Source organism: Phyllobates terribilis, unplaced genomic scaffold (assembly GCF_046119375.1).
Source record: "Phyllobates terribilis strain yellow unplaced genomic scaffold, ASM4611937v1 Scaffold_4__5_contigs__length_816908805, whole genome shotgun sequence".
NCBI classification, from domain to species: domain Eukaryota; kingdom Metazoa; phylum Chordata; class Amphibia; order Anura; family Dendrobatidae; genus Phyllobates; species Phyllobates terribilis.
The window spans coordinates 157,463,786-157,489,486 of record NW_027362764.1 but is presented as its reverse complement, the minus strand read 5'-3'; the positions used below and the strand labels follow the sequence as shown (position 1 = coordinate 157,489,486).

The 25,701-nt window shown below is 43.6% G+C and overlaps 1 protein-coding gene across 1 annotated transcript; it reads left to right on the top strand.

Annotated features, from left to right (window-relative positions):
- The first annotated feature begins 385 nt into the window (after nt 1-385).
- Nucleotides 386-24,814, top strand: TOMM7 (translocase of outer mitochondrial membrane 7). The gene is made up of 3 exons (XM_073677855.1): nt 386-548; nt 9,893-9,941; nt 19,802-24,814. The coding sequence occupies exons 1-3, from the start codon at nt 446-448 to the stop codon at nt 19,815-19,817; spliced, it is 168 nt and encodes a 55-aa protein (XP_073533956.1). The 5' UTR covers nt 386-445; the 3' UTR covers nt 19,818-24,814.
- The last annotated feature ends 887 nt before the right edge of the window (nt 24,815-25,701 follow it).

Here is a 25,701-nt window from a genome sequence, read left to right as displayed (position 1 = left end):
CCCAGGGCCGCTTTCTCCCCCAGGGCCTCTTTCTCCCCCCAGGGCCTCTTTCTCCCCCCAGGGCCGCTTTCTCCCCCAGGGCCTGCTCACTGCTTAGCTGATGAGCCTGGGTAAGAGGATCTTCTCCATTGACAAACGGAACTGATTCTATCTATACTGAGAAATGCTATAACTATTTATCAACATATTGTTTATTCATTTTTAATCAATTCAATACATTCTCGAGCAGGAAATACAAGAGGATAGCCGCGTGCAGCTCAAGGGTGGACAGTCACAGTATCGTGGGCAGGTTTCCTGCATGAACTTTCCACGCCGAGCGCTAGGTGGCGGTGTAGCACAAAGCATTGGCCGCGTCCTCTCTGCTCCTGTGCCGCGGCGCTGGTGGTTGTGCAGCACTTCCGCTCCGGCCGCTTCCTTCCTGTTGTCGCCTGTGCCCTCTGCAGCCATGCCTGAGCTCAGCACGGAGGCCAAGCAGCGCCTGCAAAAGGTGTTCAAGTGCGGACAGTTCACGATCCGCTGGGGCTTCATCCCCCTCGTCCTGTATTTAGGTTAGTAGTCCACCAGCGTCTCACCCCAGCTGCTGGGGAACTGTAAGTCGCAGCATGCCCAGCAGTGTCATACCGGCGTGCTGCTCACCTTTTTGGTGGGGCCCTTTAATTGGCACAGAGACCCAGTTGTTTCCTCTATTTCTATACTTTCCTTCTGTGCATGTGTGTTGATGGCTGCAGCCTGCACTAATAGGCTGATCCCATGGGGGGCGCTATGCCAGAACCTCTGAATGGTGCCCTGCGGAGCCCACGTATTAGGGCACTGGTCGCTTTGATGTAGAGTATAGGGTTGTGGTAGGAGCTAGTAAGGCTGTTCTCATCCCATAAAGTAATGACATAATGTGAGGAGCAGTAGAACCCTGATCAGCTGTCATCGGCCCTGCCGCGGCCAGTGAATGGATCTGACCAGCTCAGGTCAGTGTAGTAGCGACTGCACAGCATTGCAGGTAGTGATCTCTACAGCAGTGATCCCCGGGGCAGTCTGGTACCCGAGCCCCAATGAAATTTAAGGCTGTCTGAACTGTGAAAAGAAAAACAAATCTCCCTCTGGACCTGCCGAACACTGTGACGGACTTCAGGACTAAGTCAGTGTTCAGCCCCAGACAGGGACTGTCCGGTACCAACGCTGAACATTTCTGTTCGGGTTCGCCTTTCTCTAATCTCCAGCCTTCGTTACCTTGAGAGCCACATTCAGCTTTGAGAGACTGTCACGTGCCACATCCAGAGCGAGCCCCTTGAGTAGTGACATCCAGCTCCCACCTCCCCAACTGTAGTGACACTCTGAACCCCCATTTTCAGTATAATGGCAGCCAAAACTACATCCAGGGGTTCCCACCTTATCCTTGTTCTTGCATTGAGCACTCACACCGCACTATTGCATCCAGCTTCAAGGACTTTCCCTACCTGTCAGTATCATCCTATGTCCGGCACTTAATTTCTCTCTCCAAACCCAAGGCCAGTATATGCGCATCCAGATCTGCTCGTCTGTACTGGGCTATTCACAAGTCACCATCTGGAGACCTGCTCTTCATAGTTGTTTGCTAATGCACCAAGTTGCAGACAGCCACAGGCCACACATCACCGATCTACGAGCCACACGTGGTTCCCAAACCGCAGGTTGGGGATCCCTGCTCTACAGTATGAACTGGTGTGCAGGTAGCAGCGTCCTCTACACAGTGAATGGAGCAGAGCTGTTAGATCCATTCACCATTTGCATCCTGCTGCCAGTGGAGCTGATAACAGATGATCGGTGGGAGTACTGGCCATCCTAAGGAATAGGTCTTGGCCCCTATAAAATCATACCCATAGTATACATTTTAGTGGTTTAGTTGCCAGAAAAAAATATGCTAATTGGGGGTTCGATGCACCCTTGGTGTGGCAAGGGGCTCAGTGCACTGCTACACCCCCTCAATTTGCATACTGAGCACTTTGCCATATCTTCATTGACAGAGCTCATGCGAGCAGCAGCCCGGCCATGCTGACAGTGTCGTGGCTGGCTAGTACCGAAGAACATCCACAGACAGGAGCCAGTGATGAGAGCACACACGAACACCGTATGAGTGCGGCTGCAGTGTTAGGCAGTGTTTACTTGAGTGCTGTCAAGTGTCAACAAGATATGACAGTGCTCAGTATGCATAGTGAGTGAGAATCACTGAGCACTTAGCCCTCCTCAATTGCATACTTAACAAATATTTTTTTTCTGGAAACTTAACCAATAAAATCTGTACTACAGATATGATTTGTACAGGTGCCAAGTCACGTACATGCATGTATAAGTGGTTTAATTAGCGTTTTGTGGATGACACAAAGATCATTTTATCTGATAGGTGATTCATTGTCCAGAAAAAAAGTCAGCTGTGTTTAAAGGGAACATGTCACCATGAAAATGCAGTGCAATCTGCAGTCACCATATTATAGATCAGGGGGAGCGGAGTAGATTGATATATAGTTTTGTGAGAAAAAATTCAGTATACGGTCGGGGTCCCACTAGCGTATCACATCGGAGGTGATATGCTAATGACACTCTGCTCCTGCTTTTCACTGGGGTTTCCCAAAAAGATTAAGCCCTTCGCCCAGTGTCAATGACCATTCATAACCAAATTGACTGTAATGACCAACATGGACTAAATTTATATGGATGTGTTGTTATATCAGTCGTTCACCAGGTGTTTTGTTCAGTGGTGGAATAACCATCAGCATAGTTCTGTCTACCATTAGAGCCTTGTATGTTGTCTGTGATAATACTTTGCACACAGCCTTACATCGTTGCATGTAGCACATGTTGTGTTTTTGCTGCATTTTTTTCATTGCAGATTTGGCACAAAACACAGTGTTTCCTGATGCCGGAAAGTGAATGAGAATCCTTAAAGAGGTTGTCCACTACTATAGAGAATGCCCCCGTCGATTTAAAAGGTGAAAATAAGACTGTATGTAAATGCTTCCCGTGGTCATTGTTGCTTGTGAGCAGCAATATGGCTGACCCCTCACCAGGCATCACATGACCCAGCTGCAGCCGGCTCTGGCATCCGCTGATGTCACGTCAAGTTCAGGCGTGACCCACTGACGCGCTCCTCCTGATTGATGGGCTGTGGGTGAGGTTTCCAAGCCCAGCATCCATTCGCCTCACTTCCAATGAATGCAGAGGAGGGAAAGCGCGCGCTGGATGCTGGGCTGTGACACGCGGGGAAACTTCGCCCACAGCCCATCAATCAGGGGGAGCGCTTCACTGGGTCACGCCCGGCTGCAGCCGGAACTTGACCCGACATCAGCGGATGCCAGTGCTGGCTGCAGCCGGGGGTCACGTGATGCTTAATGAGCAGTCAGCAATAGCGCCGCTCACAGGCAACAATGACCACGGGAAGTATTTACAAAAAGTCTTATTTCCATCCTTTAAATCGATGATCGCATTCTCTATAGTAGTGGACAACCTCTTTAAGCCTCATGCACACTTTGCTTATTTGTGACTTGCAGATTTAAATGTACAGCATGTCAATTCTTTCAGCGTTTTTGCTTCAGATTTCACTCATACTAATGAGTGGGGAAAAAATCTGTAGCAAAAATGCACGTTTTTCCTGCCAAGAGATGCAGAAATGGTGTAGAAATTTCTGCACCAAGTAATCCTGGACTTAGCTCAGATTCTGCATTTTGTATATTGGGTGGAAAATAATAGGGTCTGGACAACCCCTTCCCATCTACTGATGGGAAGAAGGGACGTCCCTGATCCATCCACTTCCACCTACTGGCATAGAAAACCGAACTAGCTAGGAAGCGGAAGACGTTTTCTTGCAGACGTTTGCAAAATGTGCTAGAATATAGAAGTGGTGAATGAAATAGAGAAATGTAAGTTTATATGAAGAATGAAAGTAACGAAAAGCGACCTTTTCCAACCCAATAGTCTATGTATGTGTTTGTGATTGACATCACCATATACATATGGTAATACAGTTGGGTTTGCAATGAATAAATTTTCCTTCTGCAGAATGGTGAAATCAGCCAAGTCCTAGGACCTGGCAATGGTACGGCATCGAGAAAATGTGCAAATTATTTCCTAATGCCTTTATGACTAACCAAATGAAGGAACTCTGTGCACAGGAGGCATCATTGCACCTTCTCAGCAATGGGACTGTTTATTGGGGGGTTAACCACAAAATGTTATATATATTTTTACAGAAAATAAATTCTGTAGAGTTAACAGTCAAAAAGTAGCATAACTGTAACATATTTCAGACGCCTTAGTGTGTTCTCAGCGGATTTTCTGGTGCATACGTCACTAAAGGAAGACATTTTAGCAACTTGGCAAAAATAATTATTTTAAATCCTGGAGAGATCAGCATAAAAACTGTCCTGTTTCCATGATGAAAACCATGGTAAAGACCCAAAGTGTGCAGATGTTGTAACCCATACAACTGAAGAAGAGGCGATGGAACAGCAAGGGACTAGAATTTTTAGTCTTAAAAAGTGGCTTGTGAAAGTATTCACCCCCACCCCCATAACTTCTTAACTATTTTTTGTTACATTAGAACTTGTGTTTAAAATATTTTTGTAATCCAATTTGTGTGTGATTCATAAGCGCTAAAAAGTCTACGTTCATAAAGTGAAGTGAGAAAAATATAGGCAAAAATAAATTTATGGGATAAAATAAATAAAAAATTGGCATGTGCATGTGTATTCACCCCTTTTGCTATGAAGCCCATAAAAATTTATGGTGCAAGCATTTACTCTCATAAGTCACATGCTTAGTGAAAGGAAGTCCACCTGTGTGCAATCTAAGGCTATGTGCCCACGATGCAGAAATGCTCAGGATTTTTTCCTGAGCGTTTCTGCATCTCCCTGGCAGAAAAAAAAACGCATGCGGATTGTACATGCGGATTGTACATGTGTTTTCCTGCCCAGGACATGCGGAAATGAAGCGTTCTTCACTTGCATTTCCGCATGCGGGTTGACAAGCGCTTTCCAAGCGATTTTAGCATCACTTGGAAAGTGCTTTTCAACTTGGTCACACTATATAAATCCATGAAAACAGCATGGATTTATATAGTGTGACCCGAGAGAATGTCAAAAAATAAATATATACTCTCCGATGGCCCGCGATGTCTTGCTTCGCTCGGTCCCGGCTGCCGTACACTGAAGGACCTGCCGACGTCAGCGTCGCGTGACCCGTCACATGACTCTGATGTCAGCATCGCGTGACCCGTCACATGACTCTGACGTCAGCGCAAGTCCTTCATTCCATCGCGAAGTGCCGGGAAGCAAGGAGGAGCGCACCGCGGACCGCCAGAAGGTAAGCATACATTTATTTTTTATTTTATTCTTTTTTACTGCTTTTTTTAATGGTACCTGGGTGTGGATGAGAGTCTCCTGTCCTCCACACCTGGGTACCATCCGCACATTAGAACGCGCCAATTACCCAAGTACAGATGCAGTCTTGCGGAATTGGCGCGTTCTAATGCAAGTCAATGGCAGCGAAAACGCAGCACTTCCGCAAAATAATTGGTAGTGCTGCGTTTTTTCCTGCAATGATAATCAGCAGCGGAAATTTCCGCAGCATGTGCACAGCACATGCGGATTATCATTGGGGAACATGGCAGGCCTTCTACCATGCATTTTTTAAGCGTTTCTGCAGTGTTTTTGCCGCTGCGGAAACGCTTAAAAAACGCATTGTGAGCACACAGCCTTAGTGTCACATGGTCTGTCAGTATATACACACCTTTTCTGAAAGGCTAGAGGCTGCACTATTAAACAAGAGGCACCACTAACCAAACCATACCATGAAGACCAAGGAGATCCCCAGAGGGGCAAAGTTGTTGAGAAGAACAAATCAAGGTTGGGTTTTAAGAAAAAAAAATCTCAATTTCTGATGATCGCCCGGAGCACCATCAAATTATCATCAAATGGAAAGAACATGGTACCACAATAAACCTGCCAAGAGAGGGTCGCCCACCAAAACTCTCAGCCTACGCAAGGAGGGCATTAATCAGAAAGGCAGCACAGAGACCAAAGGTAACCCTGAAGAAGCTGCAGAGTTCCCATGTATAGACTGAAGTATCTGTCCATACAACCACAATAAGCCGTACACTCCATAAAGGTGGCCCTTATGGAAGAATGGCCAGAAAAAAACATTTACTTACACACACAAATTGTGAGGCTCGTTTTGAGTTTGCCAAAAGATATGTACGAGACTTACCAAATGTATGGTGGAAGGTGCTGTGCTCAGATGAGACCAAAATTGAACTTTTTGGCCACCAAGGTAAATGCTATGTCTGGCGCCAAACCAACACAGCTCATCACCCAAAGAACTCCATCCCCACAGTGAAACAATGCGGTGGCAGAATCATGCTGTGGGGATGTTTTTTGGCAGCAGGGACAGGGAAAATGGTCCGAGTCGAGGGGAAGATAGATGATGAGAAATTCAGGGATATTCTTGAGCAAAACCTGTTTGTATGTCATTGATTTAAGACTGGGTCGGAGGTTCACCTTCCAACAAGGCAATCACCCAAAGCATACTGCTAAAGCAACACTTTACACGTTTCCCCTTAAACCACCAAATGTTTTGAAGTGACCTAGTCAAAGCACAGACCTTAATCCAACTGAGAATCTGTGAGCAGACTTGAGGAAACCATCTAACTTGAAGGAGCTGGAGCAGTTTTGCCTTCAGGAATGGGAAAAATCCCAGTGGCCAGATGTGGAAAGCTCATAGAGACTTATCCAAAGCGACTTGCCACTGTAATTGCCACAAAAGGAGGCTCTACAAAGTAGTGACAAGTGAATAGAGTGGGGTGAATTTTATGCACACTGAAGTTTTCAGTTATTTTGTCCCATTTGTTGTTTGCTTCACAATAAAAAGAAAACCTAATGTTCACAGTTGTAGGCATGTTCTTTACATGAACTGATGCAAACCCTCAAAAAAACTGAAATTCCAGATTGAGGCGTCAAAACATGAAAAATGCCAAAGGGAGTGAATACTTTTGCAAACCACTGTAGAATATTTTAAAATTTTAATTGGAGCTTTGTAAAAGGATACCCCATTCTGCAGATATTATCACCTACCCACTTGTTGGTGCTAATTTATAGATTTGTCGGTATTCTAGCTCTCACCCTAATCAACCAAACGCTCTCCCTTTTGATTGCATGACCGAGGCCAGGAGGAGTTGAGTAGAAAGGCCTGTTGCATATGCGCCCTGCTGCTCCTCGTGAAGTCTGTGGCACTCATGAAGATGGCCAAGTGCTGCCCTCTGCTGTCATTTTTCACTCCCATAGGTAATGGCTCGGTTGGCGCAGCATGCACCCTTTCAACACTTCCTGGCCACAGTTGATGGGGATCCAAACAGTGGTGGGAGAGATTTTTTTTTTAGTTATTTAATCAAGTTGTGTCTTTGAGTGAAATTATTTCTATAACTTCTAGCATTCGGTGGTGAAATACAATTTTACAACTGTTATGGATACTGTATCTCGTGAGACCCACACCTATGTAAACATGACCACTTATCTAATGGATAGTTTTTGTAGACTGGAATACCCCTTTAAATGGGCGTGCGGCAGCAATAAATAGTACGGTCATTTCACGCCTTAGCAAGATAATTTATGGGCAGTTCTTTTTTTACCAAACTTTAGAGGAATTCAGAGGTTTCATTTTGAAAAGGTGATACCACACTTCATGCCTTCCTTTCCTGGCATATGCTTTTTTAGTTCTCTTGTGAATGAACCGTGAATTACCAGCATGACCAAGGCTGAGTTGAGAAAAAAAAAAACGTTTAAAACTGTATTATTCCGAAAGGGGTTACAAAAAGCCATTTCTGCAGTCTTTGGTTTCACACTGAGGGCGATTGTATTCATACAAAAAAAAACTGGAGGTAAAGTTACCCCAAGGGTCCTGAGACATAGTCAGGATATCAGACAGAGCTCACTTAGGGACCATGTTATATGCTGTGTACTGAGGTCAATAGAGAGGAGAAGGAGAGGGAGCACAGACACACAGATTGGTGTAGTTTTCTAGTAAGTGCTTATCTATCCTAGAGCTGGATTCACAGCCACCCTGTTCAGTACTGCTGTTTAATGTCCTGTATGCTGCTGCTTCTGAACATCTGCCACAAATGGACAAGAAAGCAGGAATCCTTCAAATCTCTGTAATGTATACGAGACATCATTGAGCCAGTGGGTGGAGACTATCTGCAAATGCCACTGAGAGAGCTCCTACAGAGGAGAAAAATGTTGGGGTACAAGTCAAATAAGGAGCAATGTTTGAACAGTCATCTGAAATGACAGGTGCACTTGAATCCTGAGTCCATAGTAAGGTTGGGATCACATGGTAGTGGCTTACAGCAAATTATCACTTTTCCACAGGAAGTACAGAGAAGGCGCGTGTTGGTTACAGCTTCCAGCCAGACCTCTATTTCATTGGAGCACTGATCTGTATGGCGGAGCTAGGAGAAAGGGCTTCCAGCCAACCAAGGCCAATTACACCATTGTAGACTGTAGTGATCTAAGTGAAATGGAGTAGTACCATGTGGAAAGTCCTAGTATTGTGACTGCCAGAAACCAGAAGGGTAGGGTTTTATTGAGATCTTATATTCCAATCATTTTATTAAAGTTTTATAAACAGTTAAAAGGGGAAAGGGTACGGGTATGGGAAGGAAAGAAAGTTGATCTTTATTGGGTAAACTTAGGGAAGATGAAACAAGGGAATAGAGGGAGGGATAGGAGAATAACAATATTGTAATAATATTATTAACAGTGGTTATAATATTAAGTTCAAAATATACTAATAGGGTTTAACATTTTTGTGAACATAAGTTTAAAGTGAAATCACAAAACTTTACAGAGGAGAATACGAAAGTATTATGAAACAAATATACTGTAATATTAGACATAAAATATCAAACATAACAATATTAGTCAGTAACAATTTCACAAAGTTATCAATGTCTTAAACAAAACTTAGCTAATTGAGAGCTTAGACCAACCAGCTTCTGGCAATGTGTCGCCTACTGGGCTCCTTGCTGTAATTTTGATAAAATGACTGCTCCATGTAGATCTCCATATTTATGAGCTCTGAATAACCCCGCCCCTCACCACAGGCTGGCCACTTTCTGCCTATGCACATTGTACACCACTGGTGTGGGTGGGGTTATACAGAGCTCAGCATTCAGAGACCTGGTAGATCTGAAGCAGATAAAACGGCCCAGTAAGTGATGCGTCCTTGGAATCTGGGTCTTTGCCCCTAAATCATGCTACTCTCAGATGAGGTAGTAAAAACCTAGTGACAGATTCTCTTTAATTAGGGAAAGTGCCGCAGCCATTTTAGCCAAAAATTCCTGTTACATATACATTTCCCTTCCCTATGTTACATCAGCCGGATGGGCGGCGGGTGCAGCTGTACTGCTCTCGTAGGAAAGATTTCTATGGGAAGCTTCAGAAACTTTCGAAACCTCTGGAAAAATATAAAAGATTCAAGCAGCTAGAAGTTTAGAGTCTGCAAGAATACATGCTTTGGCTTTTTTGGGAAACAATGTTCTGAGAGAGCAATCATCAGGTATAATAACTTACTGTCATACTGTACATAACAAACTTGCTATACTTGGGCCCAGCAGGTGCCCCTCGGAGCATACACAGGGGGAGCGGAAAGCTGACTAGTTATAAACTACTGAGCAAATATATCGGCTTAAAATGCTCAGGTTTTAGCCAATCACATGACAAATAAGCACATTAATCAGATCATTGGCTAAAAAGTTTTGTCATATATCATGAATTTAATAATACTTTGTATACATCAGTGGGGTAGATTAGTTACGTCTGGTCATAAGTCTCATACTTCTGTAAATTCTTATCACCTATTTTTTTTCTTTTAGGATTCAAGAGGGGAGCAGACCCTGGGATGCCTGAACCCAGCGTACTAAGGTAACCATAGTACAGAGATGTGCATGTCATATTGCAATATTTGCTAATGTAATTTCACTCCTCTTGTTTTAATGATTATCCCTATAATGCCATGCATCTTATATTTACAGCTGTGGTGCCAAGTAATATATGAAGCGGGTATAAGAGCTTGGCTTGCTACATAGAAAGTGTCGGCTGTATATTATAGCTGCAGTGACTGCGTTACTGAAATATTGCAGTCCACTGTACAAGTGAACAACTCCATTTTAAGTCCCCCTAGTTGGACTTAAAGGAGTGATCCGATATCTTTAATGCCCTACTTAAATATCTATCCATAAAGGGGTTGTCCACTACTTGGACAACCCTTCTTGAACAAAATGTTTGGCCCCAATAAAATAAAAAAAAACCTATACTCTCCTCCCGTGCTGGCGCAGTTCCAGTGGTGTCGGTACTCGCGGTCCCGGGTCTCTCGTGCGGTTGTTGTGACACATGACCCTGGTGTTGGCGTCACTGTCCCTGCTTTCGTACGAATTGGACATGGAGAGGAAGTCCAGGCAGCAGTTCATCTCTGACTTCCTCTTCATGTTCAATCTGTATGTAGGCGAGGACAGTGACGTCAGCGCTGATTGGACGCCGTGCACCACGTGTCATTCCACCGCATCACAGCTTCAGGACCGCGAGTGCTGACACCGCTGGAACGGTGCCAGCACGGGAGGTGAGTGTTTTTTTTGTTTGTTTGTTTTTTTTTTATATCGGGGCCAGACATTTAGTTCAAGAAGGGATTGTCCTAGTAGTGGACTACCCCTTTAAGCCCTAACCACATTTGTAATTTGCTTTATTATAACATTTCCTACGTAGCTAATAGCTATAGTTGCTTTTTTTTGCCCTTGGACGTTTCCTTTGAGGGGAATCTCAAATGGGATGTAACGGGAAGATGGCCCTGTAGTCTTTCCTCCTCAACCTCCATCACCCCTTTCTGACACCGCTTTGTCACTGTTGTCCCCAGATGACTTCCTGTTTCAGAGGATGATGAAGTGATTGCTGCAACTCTTCATTTGTGCCTGCCGCCCATATCTTCAGTGGCTTCTGCCACAGTCCTTGCTTTTTTTGCCACTATCTCTTTCCCTGAAATGAGACATGATCAGGGGACGGAGATAGAAGCAGGGTGAGTGACAGAAGCTGCGAAGTAATAACATCTTAGGCACCATTCTTTTCCATAGGAAAATTTCAGACGAACACTGTTTTCAGTAAGTAGTTGCACGCAGATTAGACCCATTAACTAACCCACAGCAGCATAAAGTGCCTCTAGGTCCTGAATCATATTTCTGATGCAGATTTCAGGGCAAATACATGGCATTTGCTTTGTGTATGTACTCTATGGATTCATAGAAATCATCATACCCCAAAGAGATTCTGCTGAATGCGTCTACTTGAAAGAAATCCCACAGCACAATCTCGACCAGTCATTGTTGGCTGAAGGGAACTATAAAATACATGGCTGCCACTTTTTATATTCTGTGATATTCTGAGTGTTGCCCGAAACTATAAAATGAAGGTGAAAATTCTGGCTTAGAAATATCCCTTTTTTTAATATTCCATTTGTGCGTTTTATCAACTTGCAGTGCACACTCATTTGCATCAGGAACTTCCTTCCCTGCCTCTTCATTTCTCTCCACTGGAGGTTTCCCTGACTGCTGTTTTGGTTTTGCAAATTCAACTTGTAATTTCTAACTATAGCTGAAAGTTGCATTCACCCCGTCATAGAGGATGTTGCACAATGCAATTTTCTTATAGCACATCCTATTCTACATCTAATATCCCTTTGAAATGGAAACTCAAACATTTCACAAGATGTCAACAAATGACTTTTTTTCCTCCAGATTTTCCATTAACAAATTTACAGTGTATTCCGTTAATAGTTTTATTGTGGGCTTGGGCTCTAATCAGAACCGCACTGGAGATCAGTCATCCTCTTCTGACATCCTAAACTCAAATGTACTGGTCACACAGAGGAAGGTTGACTATAGGGGTTATCCGGGTATATGGTATTGAAGACCTAACTGCAGCAGATCAGTGGGGGTCCATCAATGATCTACTATTGGTGACCTATCACGTAGAAGAATCATAAAACCTTCTGACCGGACAGAACCTTTTAAGACTATTTCATAACCCAGTCTAAAAGGAAAAGATAGAGTAAATTGGGCCATATTTTTTCAAAATTGCATGCCTCTTAATAGATTTGGAGCATTTTGAACTGTCTTAAAAATAAAATGTTCTCCTGCCATGAGCTGGTTTAGATTTATGCTGCAATTTGTGCCATGTTCTGGCTTTAGTTTTAACACAACTGTCTAAAATTGATATCAATGTTCCCACCTCATTAAATATTGCCACTTCCTATCCTTGGCAAGCACTGTGCAGAACGTAGATTCTGTGCTATTTGTGACTTGATTTATGCTAACAACTATTCTAACAAATATGGAACAATGTTTGCAGTGTCTGGGCGCTGCCTATATGCTGAACATGTCTGTAGACTTCTAAAGAGCTATACAACCGGAGGAGAAAGAAAACCACGACGCCCACTGAAATGTTTCCTTCATTGGTGTCCAATTATCTACATGTAGGAACGGTTCAACAAGAAACGACACATAGTCTATGGCAGTTTCACATCCAATATCGCGCGTTCTGAATGCCAGCTGGGGTATAGTGTCCTTTTGCCATCGTTGGCGGATACAAAAGTTAAATACTAAGATAGCAAGCAAAATAAACAGCTGCAGATTGAATATATTCAGAAAGCAGCTGATATTAGGGCAGATGGCAACATTGCAAAAATATAAAATCAGAAATATACACAGTCTGTAAGAAAGTCATTGATCACATACACAAGTCTTTACACACACAGCCTTACAAAATGATCAATGCCTGCATTTAAAATCCCTCATCGGAGCAATATCTCGTAACTCGCTGCTCTTACGTTGTTACCACTTGTTTGTAACAAGTTTCATTTCTACACTTTTTGATCGAAAACGGTTAATTAACACTTCTATGTGCATGTCACTAGTGTTCATTAATTGCAGTGTACTGATATATGCTGACAAATTGTATGTTTGTATATTGGCCAGTGCACCTTTGCATTCTATTAAAGGGGTACTCTGGGTAGATAAACGTGTTTTTTTTTGTACTGTCCCTGCCCTCATAAACTATAAAGACATGCCCACTGTAGTTCTATGATTTTAATAACCCTTGTAATTCCGTGTGACAGAAGCTGCTCCTCACTGCTCCTCCCTCCTGTTTGGGACATTGCATCACACACCTGTGTGCAACTCCCCCTGTGAGTAACAGCCAGCCTGAGAAGAGGGGGCATGGCCTGCTCCTGGCTTCTAGTGGCAGCCCCCTGATGTCTCCTTCACTGCAGGTCTACTAGCAGGGGGCAGGCCACAACCCCCTCACCTCAGACTGCTGACAGGGAGACATTATCAGGGGGCTGTGGTGATCAGAGCTGCTTTTCACTGCTCACCTCTCTGTCTGGGACATTACAGCAGTGTTATCAGCCAGTCTCCTCATAATAACGGTTTCTCTGCAGAGAACGGGAAGGGGGACACGCCCTTTCTTCTCAGGCTGGCTGTTACTCACAAGTGAGAGCTGCACACTGGTGTATGATGTAATGTCCCAAACTAGAGGGGGGGACAGTGAGGAGCAGCTACTGTCAAACGGAATTACTAGGGTTATGTATTACAAGGACCATAGACCTGCACTGGGCATCTCATATTTATAATTTATGAGAGCAGGGACAGTACAAAAATGTATCATCTCCCCGGAGTACCCCTTTAATACTACAGGAGTGCTGGCCCTATCCATATATTTTTTGCATTGGGAGGAAGGGGTGAATGGCTGCCTTCCTGGGCCCAAGCGCTCTTATTTTCCTAGCTCAGTTTTAATAAGTGCTTAGCCAGCTCTGATCACTTCCCCAGTACATTTGAGGCACAGAGAAAGGTGAGTCAGGACTGCTAGAATCCATCCATGACGTCATCATGTTTGTAGATGGCTTATACACATTTTGATCAAAAAAGTTAACCAAGTACCCAACGTTTTTATGTGTGTGGAAATAGTGGAGTTTATGTATTCATTATCTGTAGTGTGCTGATGCATTTTGTTAGAATATAAGTTTCATTTCTTCTTCTAATAGAGAAAATCTGGGGTCTCCGTTAATTCCTAATCTGCTTGTGTGAAGTGCCAACTGCTGCCTTGATGGGATCTGTCAAAGGACTGTATTGAAATGAGATGACAACCACTAAAAGCAAATTAGAATAAATAGGCGCCATTGGTGTACCCATTGCAGTGCCACTGAATTGGGCAAACCAATGGCCACCAAAAAAAAAAAAAAACATTTTTCAAAACAAATTTTAAGGCCTCACACACAAAACTAACACAAGGTTAATTTTTCCTGCTTTTAATAAGAAGATACTTGCCATCTCTGCTGTATACATCAGTATGGTGTTTTCTAGTGTACAGGCTAACCACATGTACGTAACCTAGATCTCGTGTCAATTGACATTTGTAAGATTTTGTAACAGGGCTTTGGTATTCAGCAAATACAAGGGGACACTACAGAACTTTTTTACATGTCAGAAGTGGCCACACTTTAAATAGGCTGCCTGGCAGAATAAACATTTCTTGCTACTTTAGTAATAATAATAATAATAAAAAAAAGTTTTTATTTAACTAAGCGTTTCAACGCCGAACTGGTGTCTTTTTCAAGTTTAAAAAAAACCCAAACACCTGCCAGAACTTGAAAAAGACGCCAGTTAATTAACTATTACTACATCAGCAAGAACTGTTTTTTCAGCCACGCAGCCTATGTAAAGTTTTTTTTTTCTGCTGGTGAATTTTATCTGGGAGTTATCTCACGGCCACGAGGCAGCAGCGACTGTTATTTTGACGGAGGTGCCCCTTATCTTATGTAGGTGACCGATGGCATTTTTTTGTATATATTTCTCCTCTAATAGGGTCACCCTATATTGTGCGCTGTCTGTCCCTCTATAGTATATCCGTAAGTGGCCACTTATCATATGCCTAAGTAGTATGTGCAATCCTACAAAAGATACAATTATTTTTCACTATATACATTTTCTTGTGTCCAGGCTACATATTTGTTATGTAAATGTGCTGAAAATACTTTGAGCATGATACGTGCTAACTCGACACCGCAAATACCGTTCCACCATGGGGTTTTTTATGCACGCACTTGTACGTTTTTTTTGTACTTCTTTGCAGGACAGTGTAGAATACAGTTAACATTTGGAGCTTGTGAGACTTGGGATTGCACGTTGTATAAACTATTCCTTTTACAGTATGGAAATATAACCCCAAATCCGTGAGTAGTTGGAAACTCCATTTTGCAGTAAGAACTGCAGTTTTGATTTTTCCTTTTAAAAGGAGGAAAACTTCCAAATCCTGTAAAACTGAGCTGTAACGGTATTAGTGGCTTCTCCATTTTGCGCCATAAACTTATTAATAACAGTTAGAAATATGGGAATTTTACAAAACCATTTCTCATTAAAAGACCATTCACTGTTGTCATCCATTGCCCGGGGGGAGGTGTACGCTGGTTTTCATTGGAATTAATGGACAGGAAACATGTAGGTCACAAACTCCCACCATAATCATAATTGTATCTCTAACATCTTGAAGTCTGAACTTTAGTTTGTTTGTGGATGTCGTTTATAACTTTTATGGTCATTTTCACTATGTATCACTAGATACAATCTAACTTTGGGCTTGTGTAATACGGGAAGCCAAATTTGTTTTAGTAACAAAAGACATTCTTCATAATGAATAATTGCATCATGGTTGCAGCATCTGCATCTCAAGGCCCCATACACATTAGACCAATGTTGGCTGCACCTGCTAATATCCACGGGTTCAGCCAACATTCTAATATGTATAGGGACACGACCAACTGGTTGTTGGGGAAGGTGTCGATTGGGCAAGTCTGTTTTTTGACTGCCGTTCACACGGAGATAAGCCACAGGCCAATATGTCAGCCGTTGGCTTTTACATAGAGGACACAGTAGCTCTCGGCTGAGTGAACGCTCCTGTGTATGGGAAAGTCAGATGAGATGGCTGTCGGTAGAACGGTCGTCCGACTGCCATCTAATGTGTATGGGGGGTCTTTAGATTGCAATAATAGCAGGTACTGAAGCAAAGTTTTCAACTCCACTGTTGACCGGTTTTTGCCCCCTATAAATGTATTGTGATTAGTGCTGAGCGAGCGTGCTCGTTAAACCCTTTTAAACGAGCACGCTCGGGTACCCGCCGAGTAGTTTCAACGTGCTCGGCATTTCAGTTTCAGCCACCGCGGCTGTATGTGTCGCGGCTGTTACACTGCTGTGACACAAGTAGGGATTGCCTGACAAACAGGCAATCCCTACATGTGTCAAAGCTGTATATATAACTTATCAGAACGCAGTCATTCCTGCGATGCTGGCGCTATGTCTCCAGTCAGGTGATATTGACATGTCATGTGACCGCTGCAAACAACAGCCGTGGATTGGCTGCAGTAGTCAATATTCCGTCAGAATGGTGTTTCACTTTGATAGAATACTTAAAGGCTGCAGCATTCATGTGACAACAACGTCTCGTATAAGCTAGGGAGGCAAAACGCTGACATCATAGTAATGGCACCGGTCTGGGAGATAAATATAGCATTTTTTTTTACTTGATGCTGCAGTGGTGGAGAACCCCCCCCTTTTTAAAGCGAATCTGTCACCAGATATCACAGTACAATCTGTGTATGTTATTAAATAGATCTCATCATTTAAAGGGGTTGTCAACTACTATTAATTGGCTATTCTATTTTTATGTTGAAAATAAGTATCTTTGTAAATACCTTGCATTGCAGTTACTGCCTGTGAGCGGCGCAATCACTGGCCTCTCACAGGCATCACGTAACCCCCCCGGCTGCAGCCGACACTGACATCCGCTGATGTCACGTCAAGTTCCGGCTGCAGCCGGGGGTGACTTACTTCAGAATTCCACGGTGGACGCTGGGCTGTGGGCTGGGTTACCCGCGCTTCACACCCAGCATCCACCGCATGCACTCCCTCTCCTCATTCATTGGGAAAGTTTGCGGTGGATGCTGGGTGTGACGTGCGGGGTAACCCCACCCACAACCCATCAGCCACCGCGGGTACCACGTCACTGATGTCACACCTCACTTGACGTGACCTCAGCGGTGGATCACTTGATGCCTGTGAGCGGCCAGCGATAGCGCCGCTCACAGGCAGTAACTGTAAAGCAAGGTATTTACAAAGATACTTATTTTCAACACAAAAATAGAATGGCCAAATATTAAAATTTATCACTTTTAAACGTTTTCCGGCCTCCTACTCCTATTACGATCATCCCATCTTAATATCTGGATTCTACAGCCACACTGACATGGATCTTCAAGGTAACACCAACAGCCTCATCTGGTGTAAAAAAGTTATTTTAAAGAAAACATTCAAACATTTTTTTTGCATGATAACTGGTCACTTCATGGAATAGTGACTACAGAGCCGAATTAAACTTCTTTTATATTTTTTAATTTCTCAACTCTGTTGTAGAAATATTATCTAGTAAAGTTTAGATTATATCCTATGATAAGTCCAAATGGCCATTACCAAAGATTGGTCTCTGGGGCCGTGCATTTCTTCTCCTGTGTGATGTTGACCAATCAGAAGCACAAGATGTCTTTCAGGGGAGAAAAGGAAGGTCAGAGGAACATGCATTCTCCTGTGAGATGTAATGATAGACAGCTCTGCTCTCAGCTCTGATTTCTGACGTTACTGTGTAGTGCAGCAGAGTGTACAAGCACCTCCAGCTTTCATCTGTACTGAGGTAGTACAGCAGAGCTGAATGTAATTACAAACACCACTGCAGCTCTCATTTCACAACGCTGTCATCTCCGCCCCTCCCTCCCATACTGACTGCTGTTAGATGAAAGCTGGAGGTATTTGTAATCCTACTCGGCTCGGCTCTATACTACACAGTAGCTGCAGAGAACAGGGCTGTCTGTGATTACAATACATGTTCTTCTGACCTTTTGGGGTGGGTTCTTTTTTTCCCTCTGCATGATGCCTCCTGATTATGATTGGTCAATGTCATGCAATTGAAAAAAAAAAGTACACGCCCCCCAAAGATGAATCTCTGACAACACCCCCTTGAACTTATCATATACTATAATCTAAACTTTACAAGCTAATATCTCTGCAATGGAGATAAGAAGTAATAAAAAAAGCTTTATTCATCTCTGCAGGTTTTTAATAATATATGTAGTTTGTATTATGAAATATGGTGACCGAGCTGTTTTAAATCATCACTCAGATGTTTTTGTTTATTTTTCATTTTGCCACCAAAATGGTATCATTAAAGGGAATCTGTTACCCCCTGGGACTTACCTAATATGGGCATACAGGTGATAGAAATGGGCCATACAGGTAAGTATAGGTTCACATATTAGCGGTCTGATTGCTGTGTAATAGCTTTTTTATTAAATTATTTCTGCTAAGCTTCGCATCCCCTGGACGCCAAGAATTGCCCGCCTACTAGCCCTGTTTCCATACTTACCCCACCTCTCCTGCACATCACAAGGCCCTGCACTGTTTCCTCTGTACGGACGGTGCTCTTCTCCCTGCCGTCTGTGTAGTGTTGTGCAGCAGGGAACTTGTGTGCAGGCGCTGGGAAGGCAGAGTGACTCACTGGCGCCTGCGCACAAGTTCCCTGCTGCAAAACACTACACTGATGGCAGGGAGAAGAGCAGAATCAAACGAAGGGGACCAGAAAGGGTGACTCTCCTAGAGAGATTTATGGTCTTTGTTCAGGCACAGTGTGGAGGGTTGCTTTAATATTGCTGTTACTCAGTACTCTTTAAAGCTGCAATGCCAGACACAACCACAAATGCATGGACGGCGCCAAGTCAGGTATAGTGCACTCATTCTATTGCTGCTTGTAGTGCTGGCGAGGTTGGATCCACCGATCAAACAATGATGGCCTATTCTGGGATATAAATGTTGATTCCTGTAAAAACTTTCTAATGAGCCTTTTCCTAATATACACCTGTTCATGTACATTTTGCATGATTTTCTGCGTACTAACAGTGGGGAACAGTGCACTTTGAGCGCAAGCCAACATTGGAAATAGTTTTCCCTAGTCCTGGATCACTAGATATTCTGCATCACAGGATTCCAGAATAAAGGCATTTCATGGCCCTAGATGTAGGTTTATGGTGTCCTCTTCAAGACCGTATCCCCAGTACTATTATGTCATTATTTTGCCAGCTTCCTCATAACTGGTTACAAACCTGGGAATTTTAAGAGCAAGCCAGGCTTTCTGCAGTGAGAAGGGAACCTCTCCGCATTATTTACATTTAGCTGTGACCTCATTATACTGAGTGGTTTTCCATGAGTTTTTGCTGAGGATATCTTTTTTTCAGAAAACCCCACAACAAACAGAAGTAAATGGAATCCCTTGATTTGTAATGTCACTTCTAAAGAGAAGTGAAGGGGAATTTGATACCGAAGCTGCCGATTTGCTGATGCCCACGTTGTTTTACGAATATTGCACTAAAACACATAAAATCCTTCTCCATTATGACGAGAACTTGTGTAGGTAGCACAAATGTATTAACCCTCCATATGCAAAACTGGTACCCTACAGCCAGCAAGCTGACCAATGCAATCAATGTGCTAGTTCACGTGAAGGCTTATATACCGGGACCGATGTCTGCATGTGTAAAATTGCATCATGTCCTACTACTCTGTATTCTGGATCTGACTTGCCCCTTATAAGTCAATGGGGGCTTAAAAAACAGATACATAACAATACATTGTGTTCTCTTGTAGTTTATTATGGGGATGAAGACTTTGGCATCTCAGACACCTGAAGTATGAAAATCAAATACCGAAGAGGAAAACTGAACACCAGCGCCCAATGTAACCATCATAAACTGTGGACGATTCTGCTGACCGATGATATGACCCTGATCTGTGACATGTCTTCCTACAAGTTATTGTAGTACTTTGTCCCCGAAGAAGCAGCTGAAGTGTGAAAACTTTTTTTCTTTTTTTAATATTATTTAAAGATTTGTTACTTGCAATCTTTTTTGTTGTCTACCTTTTACCTACTGCTGTACATTTCTTTCGAAATACATGCTTGAGCATTGTATGGTAATTCTGCATATAAATAAATAATGCCAGTGTTGCAGGAATAATGCTACATGCGAGAATGGGAGAGGGGGAGATGCTCCCTAGTGAGACACCATTAAGTTAAAAAAAGAGAGAAGATGCGTATGTCTGTACTCACCTATGTGAAAAAGCATAGCACAATTGTGTATTAGCTGGCTGCCTCTTTATCCGGATCTCCCTGTATAGGGGTACTGCGGGTAAAGCAGATGAATTCCAGAAGTAGAAAGTGAGGTTCTATCTGGCGCTGTCCGCTGGTATTATCAGAATGTGAAGAGATTGATTCTTTTCTCAAATTAGCTCATTTCTTAGTTACAAAAAAGTAAAACAAAAGAATCCAATACAGTATCAAAATTGCTAGACTAACGCGTTTTAGACTTTGAATCAAAATCTTCATCAGATAAAAAGCGCCATGTTGCAGGAATAACTTATGTTCACACAAAATATGTTTGTGCTTAAGGTCTGTACCCTCAAGAAGCCAGTTCTGGACTTACAAATAAGATATTGGAGGATCTTCTACCATATTTAACAATATAATCTGTATAAGTTATGAAATAGATTATCAAGCGTAATTACTTCTCAAGTCCATCCTAGACTGACTATTACTCTTTGAACACTGTTTTATATGCAGCTATAATACTTATTCATACAGTGTTTGTTTTTTAAAGGGAACCTGACAGCCGATACATGCAGCCCGATCCACGGACAGAATGTATGACACAGGCAGTATGATTACAGCCATGTGTGAAACACTGGACTTTCAGAGAAAAATACTTTAAAAGCCATTGAGGACCGAGCCGTACGAGAGACTATTTGGAAAATCTGGTCCCTGGCGGTTTCTGCCTGCCTGCTGACAATGTTTGACAGGTCTTTCCGTATACATGTACAGAGGGAGAGATCTGTCACTCAAGGAGAGCAGGCGGCTAGAAGACACTGGGGACCTGCCTTTCCGACTTGGCTCCAGGGCAGCTTAATCTTCATGCGGCTCTTAAGAGTGTGTCTTTCTCTGAAAGTGTTTTTGAGTCAAGCATACCTGCCTGAAATCATGCAGACAGTGTTTGATATGTGCTGTCCGTGGATGGGGGCAGCATGTATCATCTGTCAGTTTCCCTTTAAAAGAAATCTACCAACATTTCAACAAGCACTGGTGGGAGGACCGTGTAAATGGTCATTGTTGTGTTAACAAACCATTCAAAAATCAATACAGGCAGAGAAATTTTCTTATTCCTTATGAGCCACTTCTTTCCCACCACCTGCCTCATGAACTCCTCATCAACTCCACCATTATAGAAAAGTGAGGAAGATCTTTGGGGATGGGGGAAGGGTGTTGGGGGGTAGTGATCATATAACCTGCATCACCAAGGGTGTCATCTATTGCCTAAAATGTCCATGCCCTAAGTTAAATTTGGGACACACTAAACACCCTCTATATAAACGGATTGGTGAACGTTTGCGGAACATAAGGAATACGTTTTGTGGCCACCCCCCCCTCTCAAAACATTATGTAGAAAAATGGGGGATCTGTTGCTTGCACGGAACTATGGGGTATTCAGAAAGTTCAGAACCATTGGTGTGGAGGAGATTTTATTAAGCAAATGTTGCGTGCCGAAAGCCACTGGATTTTTTAATGGGATACGCTTAAATCAAAAGGATTAAATAGCGAAGTTGAACTGTTCGATTTCCAATGACTGATAGATACACTATTGATCAGTCAAGCTTGTATATAAAGACCTACCCACTGTGCTTGGACCATCCCTGAAGAAGGAAACAGTTTTTTTCCCGAAACGCGTAGGTAACTTGTTCCAAGCAACTATCCGTACTGATTTGACAGTGTGACGTCACGAACGCCTCTCCAGCTGCACTTTCATAAGGCGGATTCCACCTTTCCCACACCCCCTGCCCCATCGGTAAGCATGGTGGAGAAGTTGGTTTTCTCCTTTCAGATAACTGCTCCTCCCATATTCCACTGCCACCCTCTGTTACTCTTCCTTCTTTTGAGTTGCACTGTGTGCTCATCTACTCCCTTGCCAACCTCCAACTGGCTGTCATTTACTGCCCCCCAGGGCCAGCCACCTCCTTCTTAGACCACCACCTGGCTACTTCACTTCCTTTCCACTGACATCCCCACTATCATCATGGGTGACTTGAACATACCCATTGACACTTCCCACTCATCTGTCTCTAAGCTTCTATCTCTCACTTCCTCCTTCGGCCTTGCTCAATGGTCTTCCACAGCCACTCACAAAGATGGCCACATTCTGGATCTCATCTTCACCTGCCTCTCTTCCCTATCCATCTCTCCCTCTTTCTGACCACAACTCACATTCTCTCTCCTCTCCAGGTCCACAATCCCCCATCCAAAAACTTGTAAACCCTCGCAGAAATCGCAAACACCTTGACCTACCCTCACTCTCTGAATCCCTTCTACCTCTTACAGACATAAATTCCTTACACGATGCCGATGTTGCTGACGCTTTATATAACACAACAGCTGCAGCTCTTGAATTGGTCGCCCCCTCACACATATCAAAGCTTGCACAATCAACAGGCAACCCTGGCACACCAGCCTGACTAAAGAACTGAGACAGGTTTCCAGGGTTGCTGAACGGAGATGGAAAAGGTCCTACACCAACGAGCACTTCATCGCATTTAAACAGCCCCTCACTAATTTAAAGTCCACACACACTGCAGCAAAACAAACCTACATCTCATCCCTCATATCGTCCCTGTCTCACAACCCTAAACAGCTATTCAGTACTTTCAATTTTCTCCTCTTTCCCCCAGCTCCCCCTCCCTCTCCACTCATCTCAGCTGAAGACTTTGCCTCATTCTTCAAGCAGAAAATTGACAACATAAGACAAAGCTTTTGCCATAAGTCCCCGCAGGCCCTTCTCATAACTACTCAACTCTCCTCCAAAACCAGCTTCTCCACCATCAGGGAAGATCAACTTTCCTATTCACTCTCCAAGTCACATCTCACCACCTGTGAACTTGACCCAAGCCCATCCCACCTCATCCCAAACCTTATCGCAGTCTTCATTCCAACCCTAACCCTCCTCTTTAACCTTTCACTAACAACTGGCATTTTCCCCTCATTCTTCAAACATGCCTCGATCACACCCATCCTCAAAAAGCCCTCCCTTGACCCATCCTCTCTGTCTAGCTATCACACAATATCACTTCTCCCCTATGCCTCAAAACTACTGGAACAACCCATCCATCTTGAACTGATCTCCCACTGCTCCCTCTTTGACATTTTACAATCTAGCTTCTGACCGCACAATTCCACTGCAACTGCCCTGACTAAAGTCACCAACGACCTACTAACCGCCAAATCCTATTGACACTACTTTGTCCTTCTCCTGGACCTGTCATCTGCCTTCAGCACAGTGGACCAATCCCTCTTACTACAGACTCTCTCCTCTCTTGGCATCACAGACTTGACCCTATCTTGGATCTCATACCTAACAGACCGGACATTCAGCGTCTCCCACTCACACACCACCTCCTCATCTCGCCCCCTATCTCTTGTTGTCCCCCAATGCTAAGTTCTAGGAGCCCCTGCTCTTCTCCATCTACACCTTCGGCCTCAGGCAGCTCATAGTCTCACGGCTTTCAGTATCTCCTCTATGCTGATGACACACAGATCTACCTCTCTGGACCTGATATCACCTCCTTACTAATCAGAATCCCACAATGTCTGTCCGCTATTTCATGTTCTCTGCTAGATTTCTAAAACTTAATATGGATAAAACTGAATTCATCATCTTTCCACCATCTCGCTCAACCCTCTCATCTGATCTATCCATCAAAGACCATGGCTGCTCACTCACCCCAATCCTGCAAGCTCGCTGCCTTAGGGTAACCCTTGACTCTCATCTCTCCTTCAAACCTCATCCAAGCCCTTTCCACTTTCTGCCGACTCCAACTCAAAAATATTTCCCGGATCCACACATTCCTCAACTATGAATCTGTAAAAACACTAGTGCACGCCCTCATCATCTCCTGCCTCGACTACTGCAACCTCCTGCTCAATGGCCTCCCTCCTAATACTCTTGCACCCCTTTATCCTAAACTTTGCTGCCCGACTAATCCACCTGTCACCCCACTATTCCCCAGCCTCTCCCCTTTGTTAATCCCTGCACTGACTCCCCATTGCCCAGAGATTCAAGTTCAAGACCCTAACCTTTTGTATACAAAGCCATCCACCACCTTTCTCCTCCATACATCTGTGACCTAGTCTCCTGGTACTTTCCTGCACGCAACCTCCGATCCTCACAAGATCTCATTTTCTACTCCGCTCTTAACTCCTCCTCCCACAATCGCTTACAAGATTTCTCCCGTGCATCCTCCCTACTCTGGAACACTTCTCGTCAACACATCAGACTCTCGCCTACCATGGAAACCTTCAAAAGGAACCTGAAGACCCACCTCTTCCGACAAGCGTACAACCTGCAGTAACCCTCGCTCCACCATACTGCTACACGACCAGCTGTACCTTCACCTACTTTATCCTCACCCATCCCTTGAAGATTGTGAGCCCTCCTGTACCAGTCGGTGACTCGTTTTTGTTCAAATTATTGTACTTGTTGTTTGCTATGTATACCCCTTTTTCACATGTAAAGCGCCATGGAATTAATGGTGCTATAATAATAAAAAATAATAATTGCCTCCGGATGTAGGTCGTTTCATTGCATCACACACATCACTGTGTATTAGGTCAAGCAGTTGTGAAGCTCTGGGCTGTCTTTATTTAGAAATGGTGCCCTTGTAGCCTTGGATTTAATATAGCATTCATATCTTACATTATTTGGACTAGTGTACACTTTCAGATACTTTGATAGGTTCATTTTTACAGTTCCTTAGTGGTTTTTGGACGTCTGTGACCTAGATGTCTACGCCATGTGCAGATTCATTGCTTGGGACCGATACATCAAGGCTTTTATGCCAGCAAATTGGCGTACAATGCTTTGAAAGTATCACATTTTTTGTGCAATGTGGAGTTGCACACATTTTTGCGACTAACGGTGTTTTCTTGCCATTTTGAAGCAACCCCTCCAAAAAGGATGAGGCTGGGAAGGAGCCGGTACAGGGTGTGGGCAATCCATCAAATTCAGCAAAAATGACTGGTGTAGCATTTTGCATGCCACTGAGAAGATGTGCTGAATTCATTGGCATTTGCTTCTTAATAAATCCAGTGTATTGTATTCAAGCCAGTCCTTTATTAAGACTGGTGTGCGGAGTTTCACATGTTCCTTGATATAAATGCTCATACACTTGGCAATAGCAATCCTTACATTCCGTCCATTATAGTTCACCTTGTCAGCTTGGAACAGCATCAAATGGAACACATAACTTGTCCTTTATTGGTATAGCTAAATTCTGTCCATTTTTACTTTAGTTTGAAGATTACATGTCTTGTGCTTTCTGTAAGGGGGAAGAACGGGGTGTAAGTACTTTCAGAACAAGGGATCCGGAACTGCCGGGGCCATGCCTTTGGTTGCAGGGGGAAGACAGACTGCGAGCACAGGAGTCAGGTGACCGGGAAACTGGGGGCGTGT